General features: G+C 41.3%; 2 protein-coding genes across 3 annotated transcripts; one reads left to right on the top strand and one right to left on the bottom strand.

The window, feature by feature from the left end:
- Positions 1-167: 167 nt before the first annotated feature.
- On the top strand, positions 168-17,466 carry LOC123268827 (THO complex subunit 1). Of its 2 annotated transcripts, none has more exons than XM_044734221.1 (8): positions 168-417; positions 501-1,184; positions 1,293-1,540; positions 1,661-1,957; positions 16,455-16,604; positions 16,672-16,819; positions 16,903-17,136; positions 17,206-17,466. In XM_044734221.1, exons 1-8 carry the CDS (start codon positions 382-384, stop codon positions 17,359-17,361), a joined length of 1,953 nt encoding a protein of 650 aa, XP_044590156.1. In that variant the 5' UTR covers positions 168-381; the 3' UTR covers positions 17,362-17,466. The 2 variants fall into 2 exon arrangements, with proteins under 2 accessions (XP_044590156.1, XP_044590157.1); XM_044734222.1 differs by having other exon boundaries at positions 170-417; positions 16,903-17,032; positions 17,206-17,340.
- Positions 10,922-12,292, bottom strand: LOC123268828. Its single transcript, XM_044734223.1, has 2 exons — positions 11,560-12,292; positions 10,922-11,482 (listed from the first exon to the last, which is right to left on the bottom strand). Exons 1-2 carry the CDS (start codon positions 12,283-12,285, stop codon positions 11,450-11,452), a joined length of 759 nt encoding a protein of 252 aa, XP_044590158.1. The 5' UTR covers positions 12,286-12,292; the 3' UTR covers positions 10,922-11,449.
- Positions 17,467-17,845: the final 379 nt, after the last annotated feature.

A 17,845-nucleotide genomic window follows, 5' to 3' on the forward strand; every position in this document is an offset into this window, starting at 1 on the left:
TGAGTCAATTTTTGAAAATTAAAAAAAAAAACTAAAAACGAACAAAAAAAATTTTTGATTAAACATTGAAGAACAGTTCAAGAACAATTTAATTAGCCAAAAAAATTAATAAAAAATCAATTACCCCCCGCCAACTTAAGAGAGCCCTAACTGGCTGGCTGTAGTGTGTATAGTAAGTGCTATACATATATTAATATCCATGAATGTATATTGGTTTGACTCAACTCCAACAGTGGTGTGTGTACTGAGTAGTCCAGAGTTAGTTTGTTGAAAGATAATGATAAAAAAACCAACAATTTTTATATTGGAGTAAGCATTATAATTTTATTTGATTTCAATTTATTATCACGTATAAATCTATAACATTAAAAGCTACTAATAATGGCTAAATTTGAAAAGTTGAGAGGAGATTTCAGCGTAAGTACAATACTTAATTTTTCCTCAGAAAATTTAACCACAATTGAATATTTTTGAGGTTATAATTTTCGTTTTGTTTACAGGTTTTACTACAGCAGTGTTTGAGAAATTCTGATGTAACAACTTTTCAAAAAAAATCTGTTGAGGCCTGTCCTAATGATACAGATCGTAAATCCGCTGTTGATCAAGCTTTACGTGATACTTTACTGATTGTTCTAAATGATAGTACATCAGAAAGTGTTAATATTTTTGAAACTTACATTAAAGTAACAATAAATCTTTGTAGAAAAGATTTAGCGACTACCAGTATGCCGGTAATGCTTCTCAGCGATATTTTCGATGCAATGACATTAGATAAATGTGAACAACTGTTTACCTATGTTGAGAATAATGTTGAAATTTGGAAGGAAGATTTGTTTTTCAGTGCTTGTAAAAACAATTTATTGCGAATGTGTAATGATTTATTACGGCGACTATCTCGATCACAACAAACAGTATTTTGTGGCAGAATTTTATTATTTCTTGCAAAATTTTTCCCCTTTTCTGAAAGATCTGGGCTTAATATTGTTAGTGAATTTAATTTAGACAATCATACTGAATATAAAACTGAAGAAATTGATGATGATTTAGAATCAATGGAAGAGGAAAAATCGGAAAATAAAATACAAATGGACTATAATTTGTATCGGAAATTTTGGGCTCTACAGGATGTTTTTAGAAATCCCAACCAGTGTTATAATAAAGTTCACTGGAAAGTTTTTTCTGCGGTATGATAACATTATTTTAAAAAATTTTTTATCCTGAACTTTATTTATTCCTAATAGTATTACGATAATAAGAATTATTATTGTTAATTTTTTTTATTGTTATTTCAGAATACCTCCAGCGTACTTTCTGCATTTTCATCTTTCAAATTGGAGGATCAGCGAACATGTTCTCTAACTGGAATCTATAAAGAATCTACCGGAGAGAATACTTATAAAGAAACTCATTACTTTGCTAAATATCTTACAAATCAAAAATTACTTGAACTACAATTATCAGATTCTAACTTTCGACGTTATGTACTTTTACAATTTCTCATTTTATTTCAATATCTTAACAGTACAGTTAAGTTTAAAACGTAAGTAATTTATTTTGTAAAAAACAGCAGGTAGATGAAAGAATTATATGTATAGTTTTATCAATTGTTGGGCTTCTTCATTTCCAATTTTATTAATTTCAGTTGTTAATTATTTTCCAGTGAAACGCATGAGTTAAAATCGGACCAAATAGAGTGGGTAAAAACAACAACAGAACAAATATATGTTTTATTAGTCGAAACTCCACCAGATGGTAAAGTTTTTACAGAGATTGTAAAAAATATTTTAAAACGAGAAGAATATTGGAATGCTTGGAAAAATGATGGTTGTCCAGCTTTTAAAAGACCGTTACATATTTCTAGTGAAAACGATGAACCAAGAAAATTAAAAAAACTCAAACGACAAATGGGTGATGTTATTCGCGATGCACAATTCGTCGGAAAATTTAATATGGGCAAGTACGTAACTTTCATAATCATAAATACACGTTTAAAACGTAAAAAATTTTTGTTGGTATTTGTCATCGAAACTGCAATGAAACTGGGAAAATTGTTAAAAATTTTTTTAGCTAAAAAATTTATTCATATTAAAATATTAAAATACAATCAATTGAAGAATAGTAGGATTAAAATAAATGAACTTTAAAGCTTATAAAATCATAAATTTAGTCAATTTAAAACTTAGCCACATGGATTCAGCTGATTTTAAACTTGGAAATTTAAAAAATTCACCGTTTCTAAGCCTTGAAATTATAAAAATTGCAGTTTGTAAATCTGAGAATTGATAAAATTAATCGTTTCTGAACCGACTGATTTACAAAATTTGCTATTTCTAAGATTCACATTCAATAAAACTCGCTGATTATTTTTTTAACATAAAAATAGATTATTATAGACTTTTGAAAGCAATTGATAATTTGATGAATAATAATTATGATAATTTTTATTTAAAAATGACTTATTTTGTTATCAAGCAATAATGACCGTAATATATTAATTTATATTAATATAAAAATTTAAACCGTATGAAATTAATGTGTGTGTGTGTGTGTGTGTGTGTGTGTGTTTTGTGGGGAATCCTTTTTACGGATTCTAGGCATAGCTGTTTGGCCTGGATATGTGGCGACTCGACGCAGCGTCATACTAACTCGACACTAACGCCCCTACCCACTAAACCCTAAACCCCTTTTCCTTCTTTCCTCTAATCCCTCATGGAAACCGCCGTCAGGCATTACTTCGTGAAGGGAGGATCTAGCTACTGCTCTTCCTTCTGGTGGCTAAAGTGTTAACTATCTTCCTTCTATCTTCTACTATTTGCTCTTTTTCTTTCGGTGGAACGCAAGTCTTTAAGGACTTCTGTTGCAAACGTGTTGGTAGCGTTCCAGGCAGCTTCTGATGACAACATTGCTTCTACTAGTGAATCTGGTTGCATTCTCTGGTTCAGGATCCTCTCCAGTTCTTCACGCTGTGGATCGAAACGAGGACATACAAAGAAGACGTGCTCCGCGTCTTCAGCAGCTCCTGGGCAGGACGGGCACTCCGAAGAGTCATCGTGCTTAAAGCGGTGTAGATACTCTCGAAAACACCCATGTCCCGACAACATCTGCGTAAGATAGTAATTGACCTCACCGTGATTCCGGTTAAGCCAAATGTCGACCCGAGGTATGAGACGGTGCGTCCACCTACCCTTCTCTGCAGCATCCCATTGTAGTTGCCATCGGCCTATGCTCTTCTGCCGTTCTTCAATTCTAAGTTCTTCCGGGCTCAGTGCAGTTGACCTTTTTCGTTGGTAAAGGGCCCGTCTTTCCTCTGCTAGAACTCTAAGAGGTAGGGTTCCAGCAATGACGCACACTGCTTCTTCTGATATAGTGCGGAAGGCACTAGCTACTCGTAGGGCACTCAGTCGGTATATTGGTCCAGCTTTTCTCCATGATTCTTGGGTTTCCAGTGCATCAGCCCAAATGGATATTCCGTAAGTGAGCACTGATGTGACTACTGATGACAATAGTAGCCTCCTGCTCTGCATTGGGCCTCCGATGTTAGGCATCAGCCGTGCGAGACTAGCCCTCACTACTGACGCTTTGGCACTGACATGTTTCACCTGCTGCTTGAAGTTGAGTCGTGCATCCAGCATCACTCCCAGATAACGGATAAATGGTTGTGATGTGATTTCTTGTTCTCCGACTCTCAACTTGATGGTTTCTACCGTTTTTCTGCTGGTGATGAGCACTGCCTCGGTTTTATGCTTGGCTAGTTGCAAGTTCATCATGTCCATCTACAAATTGACTCGTCTGAATGTAATATCAAATGCCATTTCTATCTCTTCGAGGTGCTTTGCGACAATCACGACAGCTACGTCATCCGCATATGCTACAAGTTTGACTCCCGTAGGCAATGCTATTCTCAGGAGGCCATCATACATGATGTTCCATAGCAGAGGACCTAAGACTGATCCCTGTGGCACTCCTCCGGAGATTTCGTACACTTCCGTACCATTCGTCGTGTCATATTTCAGGAGCCTGTTCGTGAAGTAGCTCGCTACTATTCTGCGAAGGTATCCTGGTATGTGTTTTTCTTCTAGAGCCCGCATAACGCAGTCCCAGTTAGCGGAGTTGAAGGCATTCTTGATGTCCAAAGCAGCCACCAAGCAGTATTTCTTCTTTCCACCTTTCCATCTCGTTCCGGCGATTGCATCCTTGGCTATATCAACAACCAATTTGATAGCATCCAGAGTTGACCGTCCTTTTCGGAAACCAAACTGGTTCTCTGCTAGGAGTGGATCGACTAAAGCCTCTATTCTCTGATGAATTATGCGCTCGAATATCTTGCCGGCCGTGTCTAACATGCAGAGTGGTCGGTAGGATGACGGTTCTTCCGGCGGCTTTTCCCCTTCGGAAGTAACACTAGCCGTTGCTGTTTCCACTTCTGGGGAAAAGTCCCTTCCTTCAGGCATGTATCGTAAACGTCCAGGAATAATGTTGGTGCTGCCCTAAGGATTGATTTCAGGGCAATATTAGGAATTCCGTCCAATCCCGGCGCCTTATTATTCCCTACTCGATTTCCTGCCTCTATCAACTCGTCCAACGTGATAGTTGGGATGTCTTCAGAATTGAGCTGCTCCAACTTGCAGGTGAATACCAGCTGTTGGGGAAACAACGTAGTAACAATCTTCTCTAGGAGTTGTGGACACGTAGGTGATGGCATTGGTTGGCATTTCAAGTGGGTCATAACCACCTTATACGGTCTGCCCCATGGATCTTTCTCAACTTCTGCGACCAGTTCCTTCCAGCAACGTCTTTTGCTTTCTTTGATGGCTCTGTTCAGTTCTCGACGGGCCTTTTATACTCTGCCAACACCTCTGCGGAGTTAGATCGTCTGTAGCCACGCTGAGACTTTCTTCTTTTTAAGACACTTTGAGCGTAGAATGCTAATGTGATCGTTCCACCAGTGCATTGAAGGTCTTGAATTTATGCGACGTTTCCGAGACATACTAGCGTCGCAAGCCTGGGTGACTCTTCTCATTAGGTCCTTGGTCTTCTCTTCAGCAGTTTCTACGATGATCGGATTGCAGTCTAAGGCTACTACTAAAGCAGTGGGGTCGAGAGACTTAACTTTCCACCCAACCGCGCTAGCGCTCCTGTTGTCTCTTGTTGGTTTCTGGCCAGTTGATATTTCCCATAGTATCGCACTATGGTCGCTGGCTGTATAGATGTTCAATACTTTCCAAGAAAAACCTCTTCGAGCTAAGCAACTGCTGACAAATGTAAGGTCGACAGTTGAGTTTGCCTCTCCTTTAGTATACGTTGGCGTGTCACCGGTATTAAGAAGGATCACGTCCAGAGTGGCCATTGCCTCGAGAAGTGCTTTTCCACGTGTATTAGTGAACTTGCTGCCCCAGTCTGTTGCCCAGGAATTGAAGTCACCAGCTATTGCCACGGGAAAGTGTTTTCTTGCGTCCTCAGTTAGCCGATCAAGGAAGTCTTCAAAATGGTCATTAGAGAGACTAGGTGGTGCATAGCAACTGTAGAAGCGGATGCCATCTACCCATGCTGCTACGAAGCCAGCTTCTTTATTGTTGACTGTTCTCTGAAAAGGACATTTACCGCAGGACCAGATGACGGCTTTGTTAGTGCTGTCAGATTCCCAGGGTTGGTTACTCAGATGTCTATAAGGCTCACTTATAAGTGCTACATCTGCCTCTAATTCGCGCACAGTTTGCATGAGCAGGTCATGCGCAGCCTCACAATGATTGAGGTTGAGCTGCACTATCTTCATGTTCTTGGCTTCGTTATCTTCTGGAGCGCTTCTTGGAAGATGGGGCATCTGTTCGTGCCTGCATGGTGAGCCGCCTTTTCTACGCCGTGCCGTTCAAAGCACAGTGCACATTTAGCTGGATTTTTACAATCAGCAATTTTGTGTCCTTCTTTTCCGCACCTTATGCAGAGTTTAGACCGGTCGACTTCGCTTTTGCACTGCGATCCGAAGTGCCCAAAGTGCCAGCATTTGAAGCATTGTATGGGTCTCTTCGTTGCTCTCATTCGGCAATTAGACCAGCCTATCCTTATTTTGCAGTTTCCCTCCAGTAACTTTTGTGCTGCAGCTGCTGGTAGTGACACTGTGGCTGTCTGTGTACCCCTAAAGGCTTTACGGATCTTGATTGCCTCTAGTGGGATTTCACAACTTTCTCCAGCTTCCCTCTTTAGAGCGGTCTGAATATGCTCTTTCGTCGTGTCGTCATCGACATCTCGGATCTCGATGGTCTCCTGTGGCCCTTTGCAAATCACTTTGGCCTCCTCCTTAAGGATGTCCGCGATCGTCTTTTGCAGACCTTGGCCTTTGTCAGTGCTCTTCCTCGAAATCGTGATCAACAAGTCCCCACTTCTGGTCTTGTTGATCTTATCCACAGTTGAACGAACCTGCTCATCTGGGACGTCCTGCTTTATACGACGCAGAATCTCGGCATACTTTGTTTTCTCGGCCGGGCGGATGATCAGTGCGTCGGGTCTGATCCATTTGCGTGGTTTTTTCTGCTTAGGCTCCGGCCTGAGCTCCTTCGGCGGCTGTTTTGAGAGTTGCTCTCTAGCTAGCCTTCTCTTCTCCTTCTTAGACTGTACTTTTTCCCAGTCAGTCGTCTTCTTGGGTTCGTCGCCCTGCCCTGCCAGTCGTTGGAGAGGGCTTTTTTTCAAGTCCTTCTTCTTTGTGACTTTGTCGGTTGACTCTGGCGAATCTCGGTCCTTTCTCTTTCCAGACCTTGTGTCAGTTTCACCCTTGTCCTCAGCAGCAGATTCACCGTCACCGTCGGCTCCAGTGTCCATTGCTTCTTCCGTCTCATTTTCAGTTTCCATGCGGCGTCGTGATGACTGCCATTCCTCGTCCAGTTTCTTGAATCTTCCAAGAGCATTGACCACACCGGTTGTCTTGGTCTTTATCTCCTTGTGGATATTGATCTTAGTTTGGACAAACTTTTGCAGCTCAATAGTTAGCTTCTCAAGGCGCTCCAACGCTTGCGTTCTCTTCATGTCAGCGCTTGCTTCAATCGCTGCTTGTTGAGCATGAAGCCCGTTTCTATTCATGTTTGTTTCCTGTAACTTACTCATTCTTTTTTGATTTACCAGCGCATCGTACGGAGTGGAGCGGGTTGCCATAACTAGGAACGGGCGTACCCTCGGAGATAGTACTCCTACCCCAGTTCCCTGAGGCCTAGCCGACACTTAGCCAGTCCCGGAATACACGGACGGACTAGACTCGCTCGGAGCGGTGAAGATTCCGATCTCTAACACTCACTGCGTACTTCCTGATCAAGGCCTGAAGTGGCTGGCTCCTGATCCACTGCTGCAACTTACACCTCGGTAGAGCAAGCTCACATCAGCCGTGGCCTGCATCGTCGGAAACTACGATACAGGTTCCGGTCACTCCCAGTGGGTCACAGCAGAGAACGATCGTCTTGTTAGGTCAGTTAGTGCGACCAACCCATTAAAGGGGAGTTTTGTCCACGGGAGCGTATTTAGTTTGGTTATTTTGCTTGGCTCCTACCCGCTGTACCTCATCAACTAAGAGATTAAGTGTCATCCAAGGACAGCGAGCGTTCTCCCATCCGCTCGGGGAGACGCGCCCGGTAGCAGTATCTCTTCTGCCCCGAGTGTGTGTGGTGTGTGTGTGTGTGTGTGTGTGTGTGTGTGTGTGTGGTGTGTGTGTGTGTGTGTGTGTGTTTTTTTTTTTTTTTTTCCCTTGGGGGGGAATCCTTTTTACGGATTCTAGGCGTAGCTGTTTGGCCTGGATATGTGGTGACTCGATGCAGCGTCATACTAAAACTCGACGCTAACGCCCCTACCCACTAAACCCTAAACCCCTTTTCTCTTTCCTCTAATCCCTCATGGAAACCGCTGTTAGGTATTACTTCGTGGGGGGAGGATATAGCGACTGCTCTTCCTTCTGGTAATTAGGTATTATTTTACCTTTCTTCTAGTTGTTGTCATTTGCTCTTTTTCTTTCGATGGAACGCAAGTCTATAAGGACTTCTGTTGCAAACGTGTTTGCGGCGTTCCAGGCAGCCTCTGATGACAGCATTGCTTCTACTATTGTCTCTGGTTGGATTTTCTTCTTCAGGATCATCTCCAGCTCATCGCGCTGTAGGTAAAATCGTGGGCACTCAAAGAAAACGTGCTCCGCATCTTCATTGATTCCTGGGCAGGACGGGCACTCCGGTGAATCATCATGCTTGAAGCGGTGAAGATACGTCCGAAAACATCCATGTCCTGACAACATCTGCGTCAGATAGTAATTGACCTCGCCATGACTCCGGTTTATCCAAATGTCGATTTTCGGTATGAGACGGTGTGTCCATCTTCCTGTTGTCGCGGCGTCCCACTGCGATTGCCATCGTGCGATGCTGTTCTGCCGTTCTTCAGCTCTGAGTTCCTCGGCACTTAGTGTGGTTGACCTCTTTCGTTGGTAAAGGTTCCGTCTTTCCTCAGCTAGAACTCTAAGCGGCAGAGTTCCGGAAATGACACACACTGCTACTTCTGATATCGTGCGGAATGCACTGGCTAGTCTTACAGCGCTCAGTCGATATACTGGTCCAGCTTTTCTCCATGATTCTTGCTACTTCAGCGCGTCTGCCCAAATGGATATTCCATATGTGAGTACCGATGTGACAACTGATGATAGTAGTAGTCTCCTGCTCTGCTTTGGCCCTCCGACGTTCGGCATTAGTCGTGCGAGACTAGCACTCACTACTGACGCTTTGGCACTGACGTGTTCCACTTGCTGTTTAAAGTTGAGATGGGCATCGAGTATCACTCCCAAATATCGGATGTAAGGTTGTGATGTGATTTCTTGTTCGCCGACTTTCAGCTTGATGGTCTCTAACACTTTTCTGCTGGATATAAGCACTGCCTCAGTTTTGTGTGTAGCCAGATGCAGGTTTACCGTATTCATCCACCGATGGACTTGCTCGAAGGTGAAGTCGAACATGTTGTTAATTTTGTCAAGGTGTTTAGCGACGATTACTACGGCTACGTCGTCTGCATATGCTACGAGTTTTACACTTCTTGGCAATTTCAATCTCAATAGGCCATCGTACATGATATTCCACAGCAGTGGACCAAGTACAGAGCCCTGGGGTACACCTCCTGTAATATCGTACTCTTTTAGACCATTCTTCGTGTCGTATTTAAGAACTCTATCGGTGAAATAGCTGGTCACTATTCTACACAGGTATTCTGGAACGTTTTTCTCTCGAAGAGCTTGCATGATGCAGTTCCAGTTGGCGGAATTGAAGGCGTTTTTAATGTCTAATGCCGCCACCAGGCAATACTTCTTTGTGCCACCCTTCCATCTGGTTCCTGCGATCGCTTCTTTAGCCGTGTTAACTACCAGATTGATCGCGTCCAGGGTTGATCGTCCTTTCCGGAATCCATACTGGTTGTCTGCCAGGAGTGGGTCGACTACTGCATCTATTCGTTGATGAATTATGCGCTCAAGTATCTTACCCGCCGTATCTAGCATGCAAAGTGGTCGGTAAGATGACGGTTCTTCTGGTGGTTTCTTCCCTTTAGGTAACAGTACCAATCGTTGCTGTTTCCACTTACGAGGTAAAGTCCCCTCCTTGAGGCATGCATTATAAGCGTCTAGGAATAATGTTGGAGCTGCCTTTATGATGGTTTTCAAGGCTAAATTAGGGATTCCGTCCAATCCCGGCGCTTTATTATTCCCTACACGGTTACAAGCCTCCAGCAGTTCTTCTTCAGTGACAGGTGGGATGTCGTCCAATTTGCCTGGCGCCAACTGGTAATCGTAGTTGCGTTGCTGTGGAAACAGTGCAGTGACGATTTTCTGAAGAAGTTGAGGACACGTAGGTGATGGCATTTGTTGTTTTTTCAGGTGGGTCATAACCACCTTATAAGGCCTACCCCACACGTCTTTATCCACCTCGTATATAAGCTCTTTCCAGCATCTTCTTTTGCTCTCTTTGATGGCTTTATTCAGTTCACGACGCGCCTTTTTGTACTCTGCGATCAGCTCCACTGAATTGGGCCGTTGATAGCCGCGCTGAGAGATTCTTCTTTTCTTATGACACTCTTTACGGAGGATGCTGATGTGGTCGTTCCACCAATGCACCGAAGGTCTCGAATTTATGCCACGTTTACGAGGCATACTGGCATCACAAGCATGTGTTACTCTCCTCATCAGGTCCTTAGTCTGTTCTTCTGCACATCCAGTGTTGATCGGATCACCATCGAGGGCTATTAGTAATGCTTCTGGGTCAAAAGATTTTACCTTCCAACCAACGATGTTAGACTGCTTGACTGGTCTCTTGGGGTTCTGGTCGCTTGATATTTCCCAGAATATCGCATGATGGTCGCTGGCAGTGTAGATGTCCAACACTTTCCAGTTGCAGTCGCCTCTGGCAAGGCTATTACTGACAAAAGTGAGGTCTACAATTGAGCTTGCGTCACCTTTGGTGTAGGTCGGCGTATCACCACTGTTGAGCAAAACCACATCTAGTGTAGTAAAGGCCTCCAGTAGTGCTTTCCCTCGTGCGTTTGTATGTTTGCTGCCCCAGTCAACTGCCCAGGAGTTGAAGTCTCCGGCTATCGCTACTGGATGGTATTGCTTCGCATCTTCGGTTAGTCGATCCAGGAAATCAGTGAAGTCAACAATGGAGAGGCTAGGTGGTGCGTAGCAGCTATAGAAGCGGATGCCTTCTACTGATACTGCTACAAAGCCGGCATTGCTGTTGTCGACTGCATTTTGGAAAGAAAGCTTGCCACATGACCAGATGACAGCTTTGGATGTGCTGTCAGATTCCCAGGGTTGGGTACTCAGGTGTTTATATGGCTCTGCTATCAGTACCAAGTCCAGCTCTAATTCTCGCACAGATTGCATGAGCAGGTCATGCGCTGTTTCACAATGGTTGAGGTTGAGCTGCAATATCCTCATGCTTGTTTGTTCGTCAACTTCTGGAGCGCCTCCTGATATACCGGGCATCTGTAGGTGCCGGCATGGTGAGCCACGTCCTTTGCTCCTTGCTGGTCAGCACATATTGCACACTTGGCAGAATTTTTACAGTCCGCGATACGTTGCCCTTCTTGTCCACATCTGATGCAGAGTTTAGATCGGTCTACTTGGCTTTTACATTGGGGCCCAACATGTCCAAAGTGCCAGCATTTAAAGCATTGGATAGGTCTCGTCGTCGCTTTGATTCGGCAGTTAACCCACCCGACATGGATCTTGCCGGTTCCTTCCACTAATTTTCGCGCGATGGTCATAGGTAAAGTGACTGCAGCCGTCTGCGTACCTCTGAAAGCCTTACGGATTTTTATTCCTTCTAGAGGTATCTCATGATCTTTTCCAACTTCCTCTTTCAGGGCGGCCTGGATCTCTTCCTTCGTCGTTTCTTCGTCGATGTCTCGAATCTCAATGGTCTCCTGTGGACCTTTACAGACTACCTTAGCATCGTCTTGAAGAATTCCTGTGATGGTCCTCTGCAAGGCTTGGCCTTTGTCAGCACTTTTCCTTGACAACGTGATCAGCATATCTCCGGTCATTGTCCTGCGGATCTTCTCGACGGTATTTCGAACCTGGTCTGCTGGGACATCACGCTTTATGCGGCGCAATATCTCGGAATACTTCTCTTTTTCGGCAGGGCGGATTATCAGCGCGTCAGGTCTGATCCATTTGCGCGATTTTTTCCGCTTAGGTTCCGGTCGTGGCTCCCTCGGCAATTGCTTTGGGAGGTGATCCTGCTCCGGCCTTCTCTTCTTCGATTCTACTTTTTGCCACGCGTCGACCTCCTTATTTTTGGCACTCCGTGCCGCCACTTCATTCAGAGGACTTGGTTTTGTGTCCTTTTTCTTCATTACTTGGTTGACCGTTGGGTCAGGAGAGTTACGGTCTTTCCTCTTCCCAGACCTGACACCAGTGTCGCTTCTGTCTTCTGTTAGAGATTCACCATCGCCTTCGGCACCGGTGTCCATCTCTTCGACGGTGTCTGCGGCAGGTTGTCTGCTCTTCTTCGGTGTGACATTGGGAGTTTGCCGTTGTTGTGCCTGCCATCCGTCATCAAGTGTTCTGAACCTTTGAAGGGCATTGACTACACCGGTTGTCTTCGTCTTGATCTCTTTGTGGATGTTGACTTTAGACTTAACAAACTCATGCAGCTCTCTACTAAGCTTATCAAGGTGTTCCAGCGCTTGTGCCCTCTTCATCTCAGCGCTTGCTACGATAGCTGCTTGCTGGGCGTGAGCCCCGTTTTGACTCTTGTTTGTTTCCATATTTCTACTCATACTTTTTTGATTTACCAGCGCATCGTACGGAGTGGAGCGGGTTGCCATAACTAGGAACGGGTGTACCCTCGGAGATAGTACTCCTACCCCAGTTCCCTGAGGCCTAGCCGACACTTAGCCAGTCCCGGAATACACGGACGGACTAGACTCGCTCGGAGCGGTGAAGATTCCGATCTCTAACACTCACTGCGTACTTCCTGATCAAGGCCCGAAGTGGCTGGCTCCTGATCCACTGCTGCAACTTTCACCTCGGCAGAGCAAGCTCACATCAGCCGTGGCCTGCATCGTCGGAAACTACGATACAGGTTCCGGACACTCCCAGTGAGTTACAGCAGGAACCAATCGTCTTGCTAGGTCAGTTAGTGTGACCAACCCATTAAAGGGGAGTTTTGTCCACGGGAGCTTATTTTGTTTGGTTATTTTGCTTGGCTCCTACCCGCTGTACCTCATCAACTAAGAGATTAAGTGTCATCCAAGGACAGCGAGCGTTCTCCCATCCGCTCGGGGAGACGCGCCCGGTAGCAGTATCTCTTCTGCCCCGAGTGTGTGTGTGGTGTGTGTGTGTGTGGTGTGTGTGTGTGTGTGTGTGTGTGTGTGTGTGTGTATTTGTGTGCGGGTGCTCGAAGAGCTTGAAAAAGTAGAGAAGTTGTGTTTTTGAGTTCGAAGAGCTCAAAACTTCGAAATAGATAATTTTTCAAGTGTTTTGAACTCGTACATAGCGGAAAGTTTCCGGGATGGCCTGCAGGGTTAATCGTTTTCTAGATTTTTTTAACTTTGAATTTTGGTAACTCTTGAATTCTTTTTTATTTGTCTATATATATATATATATATATATATATATATATATATATATATATATATATATACTTCCCGATTGATCAAATAATTCAGAATGTAAATGTTATCTATGGTCCCCCTCCCTTCTCTAAAACCAGCCTGCGATTCTGGCAGCAGTCCTTTACTCTCCACCTCCACCTTCAGCCTCTTCTCCAGCATTCCCACATACACTTTGTACGCCGTCTGCATAATCGTAATCCCCCTGTAGTCCTCCACCTTCGAGCCATTACCATTTTTCTTAATAGGCACAATCACTCCATTTTTCTACTCGTCCGGCCATCTCTCTCCATTCCATATTCTTTGACATATCCTCCATAGTTCTCTCAGCACACTTTTCCCTCCGTATTTTCATACTTCATTCGAGATTCCATCCTCCCCTAAAGCCTTAAAATCCTTTAGCTTACCCACCACGTCTTTAATTTCTTCGAACGTAATATCTTCTTCCAAGTCCGCATCCATTCTCTCAATATATTCGGGTATAACCTCTCTCTTTTCCTCAACTCCCCCCAGCGTTTTCCTGAAGTGCTCATCCCATTCCTCTATCTTTATTTCTTTATTTATATTCTCCCTCTTTTTCCTTCCTTGATTAACCACTTTCCAAATTTGAGACTCAGACTTCGCCGTACTTATATACTCCTCCCACTTTTGCCTTTCTGCCTCTTTTTTCTCCTTACACACTTTCCCGTACCTCTTTTTTTCTCTCACATACTCTTCCTTTTCTCCTTTACCACGCGTGAAATTATTTAAGGCTCTCCTTACCTTTTTCTTCTCCTCCCTGCACTCATTATCCCACCACCTGAGCATCCTCCTCTTTTTCCAACAACCATTTTCGACTCCGTTAGCGCACTTTTAATTCTTCCCTTAATGTCTCCCCATAGCTCTTCCACCACATTTCCTGATGTTTCTCCCTCCCCAAACTCCTTTTGAAACTTTTTTATTCCTTCATCCGACCATACACCTCTTCCGGGTACCTTTACTAACTTTCTTCCAACATCTTTTATCCTTTTCCCCCGCGTTTCTAATTCCACCACTACCGGGAGATGGTCAGAGTCGGTCCTTTCTTCTATTTTTAACCCTTTAATCTTGTCCCTGCCTCTCTCATCAATCAGTACTAAATCTATTACCGAACAGCCCCTTTCCCCAATGAATGTCCAAGTCCCCTCCTCGTCCCCCACCACGCATCCGTTCAGAATTGCTTAGCCTCTTTCTTTCACGAACTTGCAGAGTTCTCTACCCTCCTTGTTAACAATCTTATCTCTCGACTTTCTCACCTCTATATCCATTTGCTCTCCTATGCCCTTTAACCCCCCCCCTTTTTTTTTTTATTTTTCTATAATACCGAGCTTATTTTTAAGTTACAAGTATTGTAAATATTGAATTAATTATTTGAAATATCTAGAAGCATTTACCCTAGTAATATTAAATTTGGACATTATTTCTGGGCAGAGTGTTAAGGTAGTACTACCGGTTTTAGAATTGACATTCAGAATTTAATGAAACTTGGCATATTGGTACTTTATAATATCATAATTAAGCAATAAAATTTTTGGAAGCCCACAGAGAACTAAAATAGTTATTTATGTACCTTGGGCGAGCCACGCGCAAATATAGTCGAGGTGATAAATATTTTCAGCACACTGAGAGAAAAATCTGATTCTCTGAACTAGGGAAATGTTGTTAAGAAGCATCACCACTATTTCATTTAAGTTCTTATACCTAAATTTATTTATTACTTTAAACCCCAATGAATAGTTACTCAAACTATTTTTATTTAAATACGGGCTCAAAAGTCATCTTGATAAACTATAACTCCAAAAACAGAAAAAATAATTCGGACAGCCCGGACCGGGAATCGAAACCGGATCTTTTGGTTACGCACCAAGGGCTCTTCCAGTTAAGCTATCTGAGACATCGTCCGAAACAACTTTGCACTCACCTAATAATTTTTTGTTTAACACGATAACAGAAAAATATTTATTAAAATATAGTTCATATAACTATTTATCGATAGTTAATTAAACTAATGCTTAGTTTGAGTAAATATAAGAAAAAAGTTCAGAAAACTATATTTTCATACTTGTGACGTTATAATTCAGCCAACTATGCACTTTTCTCTCAGTGCAGGGATAGTATAAGGCTGCGGCCTGATAGGGCCGAGGCTTTATATCTTTGCTGCAAATAATTATCATCTCAACCTTATTTGCGCGTGGTTTGTCCATGGAACTTAAAAAATTGTATTAAAAAAATTTTTCTTCCTATGGCGGACCACTACCTTAAGTGGTATTTGGTCAAATATGATTGTCGACTTTGCAGCTAAAATTCGCTCAGATATTTAACCAAGAAACTTGTTCCAGACATATGCAAGAAACGCAAAAAAACATGAGTTTGCACTTGCTTTTTCTTTTTCCTAAGGAAAATGATAGTCAGAGGGGGGGGGGCTCAGATTTCGGGCCATATTTTGGTTGCATTCAGACTTGAGTTTAGCTTAAGAACATGCAGTATAGTCTGATCTCGGTAATTCAGTCTGGAACAGTGACAACAAATGCCAATTGAATATATCGATTTGTTTATTTGAAACACATGTAAATTGCACTGAAGGAGGTTATCAGACTAACTGAAAATACTCTAAACACTGCTAAAAAAAATTAAACTAGATAATTTATTTTTGGCACTCTCTTGCAGCCTACATAAAAGTAGGTATAGCAAATGAAATTATTTGTTGATAATTAGTTTTTCTACCCTAACCTAGCTGCATTTTAATACTTCTGTCTTATAAGTAATCTAAACTAAAAATAAAAAAAAACCAAAAAATTAAATCAATACCAAAGATTATATTGGATGTACGTTTAATAGTAATTTCTTTATAGTAAAGTTTATTTACTGGAATATGTGATGGCTCCTGATGTAAGGCAGTTTTCCGTGCGAACACTACCCATTTATTTATCATTTTATTTTTATTCAATGATTAAATTTAAAAAGAAAAGAATCAATTTATGAAGGACTATCATTTTCATACTCCTGCCAAGTTTCATCATTTTTTATTCAATAATTACTTGGTCAAAAAGTGTCCCAGTATTTTGTTCAAAATTTAAATATTCCCTGTCCTACATGTTCTTAAGAAACTTTGCCACGTATTTGCAGCACTTTAGTAACAATTAGCAATTCAGTGACAATTTTCGAGCAAGAATCTGTTAGAATAATCTTGATGCAGATACTTGATCAAGAATATTGAATCAGACTTTCACAAGGCTTGTTCTAAATTGTTACTAGGGCAAAGTGTAGAGTTATTATGGATTTCTTAATTTTTCATAATATAATTTTTTTTTGTTTAGTTCTGAGCTCACTAAACTATGGAATTTATGTCCTAATAATTTAGAAGCTTGTAAATCCAAAGATAGAGATTTTTTACCATCATTAGAAGTATATTTTGAAGAAGCCATTATGCAGTTAGATCCTGCAGCTATGGTTGAAGATGAATACAAGTAAGGATTTTTAATTTAAATTATTTGTTGTTCTAGTAATACAAATATTTTTTATTATTTATTTAAGGAAAGTGAATGATGGTAATTTTGGTTGGAGGGCATTGAGATTATTAGCTAGAAGAAGTCCTCATTTTTTTGTTCATGGAAACAATCCTATTAACAAATTACCAGAATATTTGGAAACTATGATTAAAAAAATTGCTAAAGACCGACCAGTAAGTAATAAGTAAACAACCGTGTTGAGTATACAATTGATTCAACGTGTAACTATTTACAACTATTAATTTATTCATATTAGCTTCAATCAGACGTTAAAATGGAAGCTGATGAAACTCCTCCTCCAGAATCAAATGAACATGAGTTCAATGAAGATGTTTTGAAGCAAGAATCAGAACCAGTAGATTGCGAAAATTCCAATGCTAAAACTGGTAAATTGAATTTTGTTACTGTAGAAATGATTGAACAACTTTCAGAAGTATTAAAAAACAATTGGGAAAAATTAGCTTCAAAACTAGGATATGCTGCAGATGAGGTTTATTAAAGACTATCTTTATCAAATTTTATATTTCAACTACCTTTTGCTAAATATTGTTATTTTCAGATTGATTTCTTTCGTGGAAAACCTACCCAATATGAGCAATGTAAAACTATGTTGGATATTTGGGTAGATGCTGATGAAGACGCTTCTGTAGAGAATTTAGCGTACATTTTGGAAGGGCTGGATTTTCACGAAGCACTTGGTTTATTGAAGCCATAAAATAATCTTTCTGACTATTTATTATTCTGAATTTTATATATTTTCCATTTTATAAACAATATGACGTTAAATACATAAATTAATGTCCATTCATATTAATTTGCATTATCATTGAAAGTTTTCCCTTGATAAATAGTCAATGAAATTGATAAAAAATTGAATATCTGTTAATGTTATCTGCTGAGTTGTTTTCAGTGATATATCACTATAAAACTATAGTTTTATAAAATATTTTTATCTATGAATAAATACATACAAATTACTTTAATAATAAATGTTAGGTCAATGAATCCAATAAATTATTATACTGATTACTAAATTAATGATTGATTATGACTAAAATTAGCTTCCAAACATATAATCATTCTATTATAATAAAAAATTTATTGAGATTATTTTAACAACGATATTAGTGTCAGAATAAAAAAATTACTTTTAAATATTTACGTGCATATTTAAAAAATGACAGGTTTTATCATATACT

The sequence above is a fragment of the Cotesia glomerata genome, linkage group LG7 (assembly GCF_020080835.1).
Source record: "Cotesia glomerata isolate CgM1 linkage group LG7, MPM_Cglom_v2.3, whole genome shotgun sequence".
In the NCBI taxonomy this organism is placed as follows: Eukaryota; Metazoa; Arthropoda; class Insecta; order Hymenoptera; family Braconidae; genus Cotesia; species Cotesia glomerata.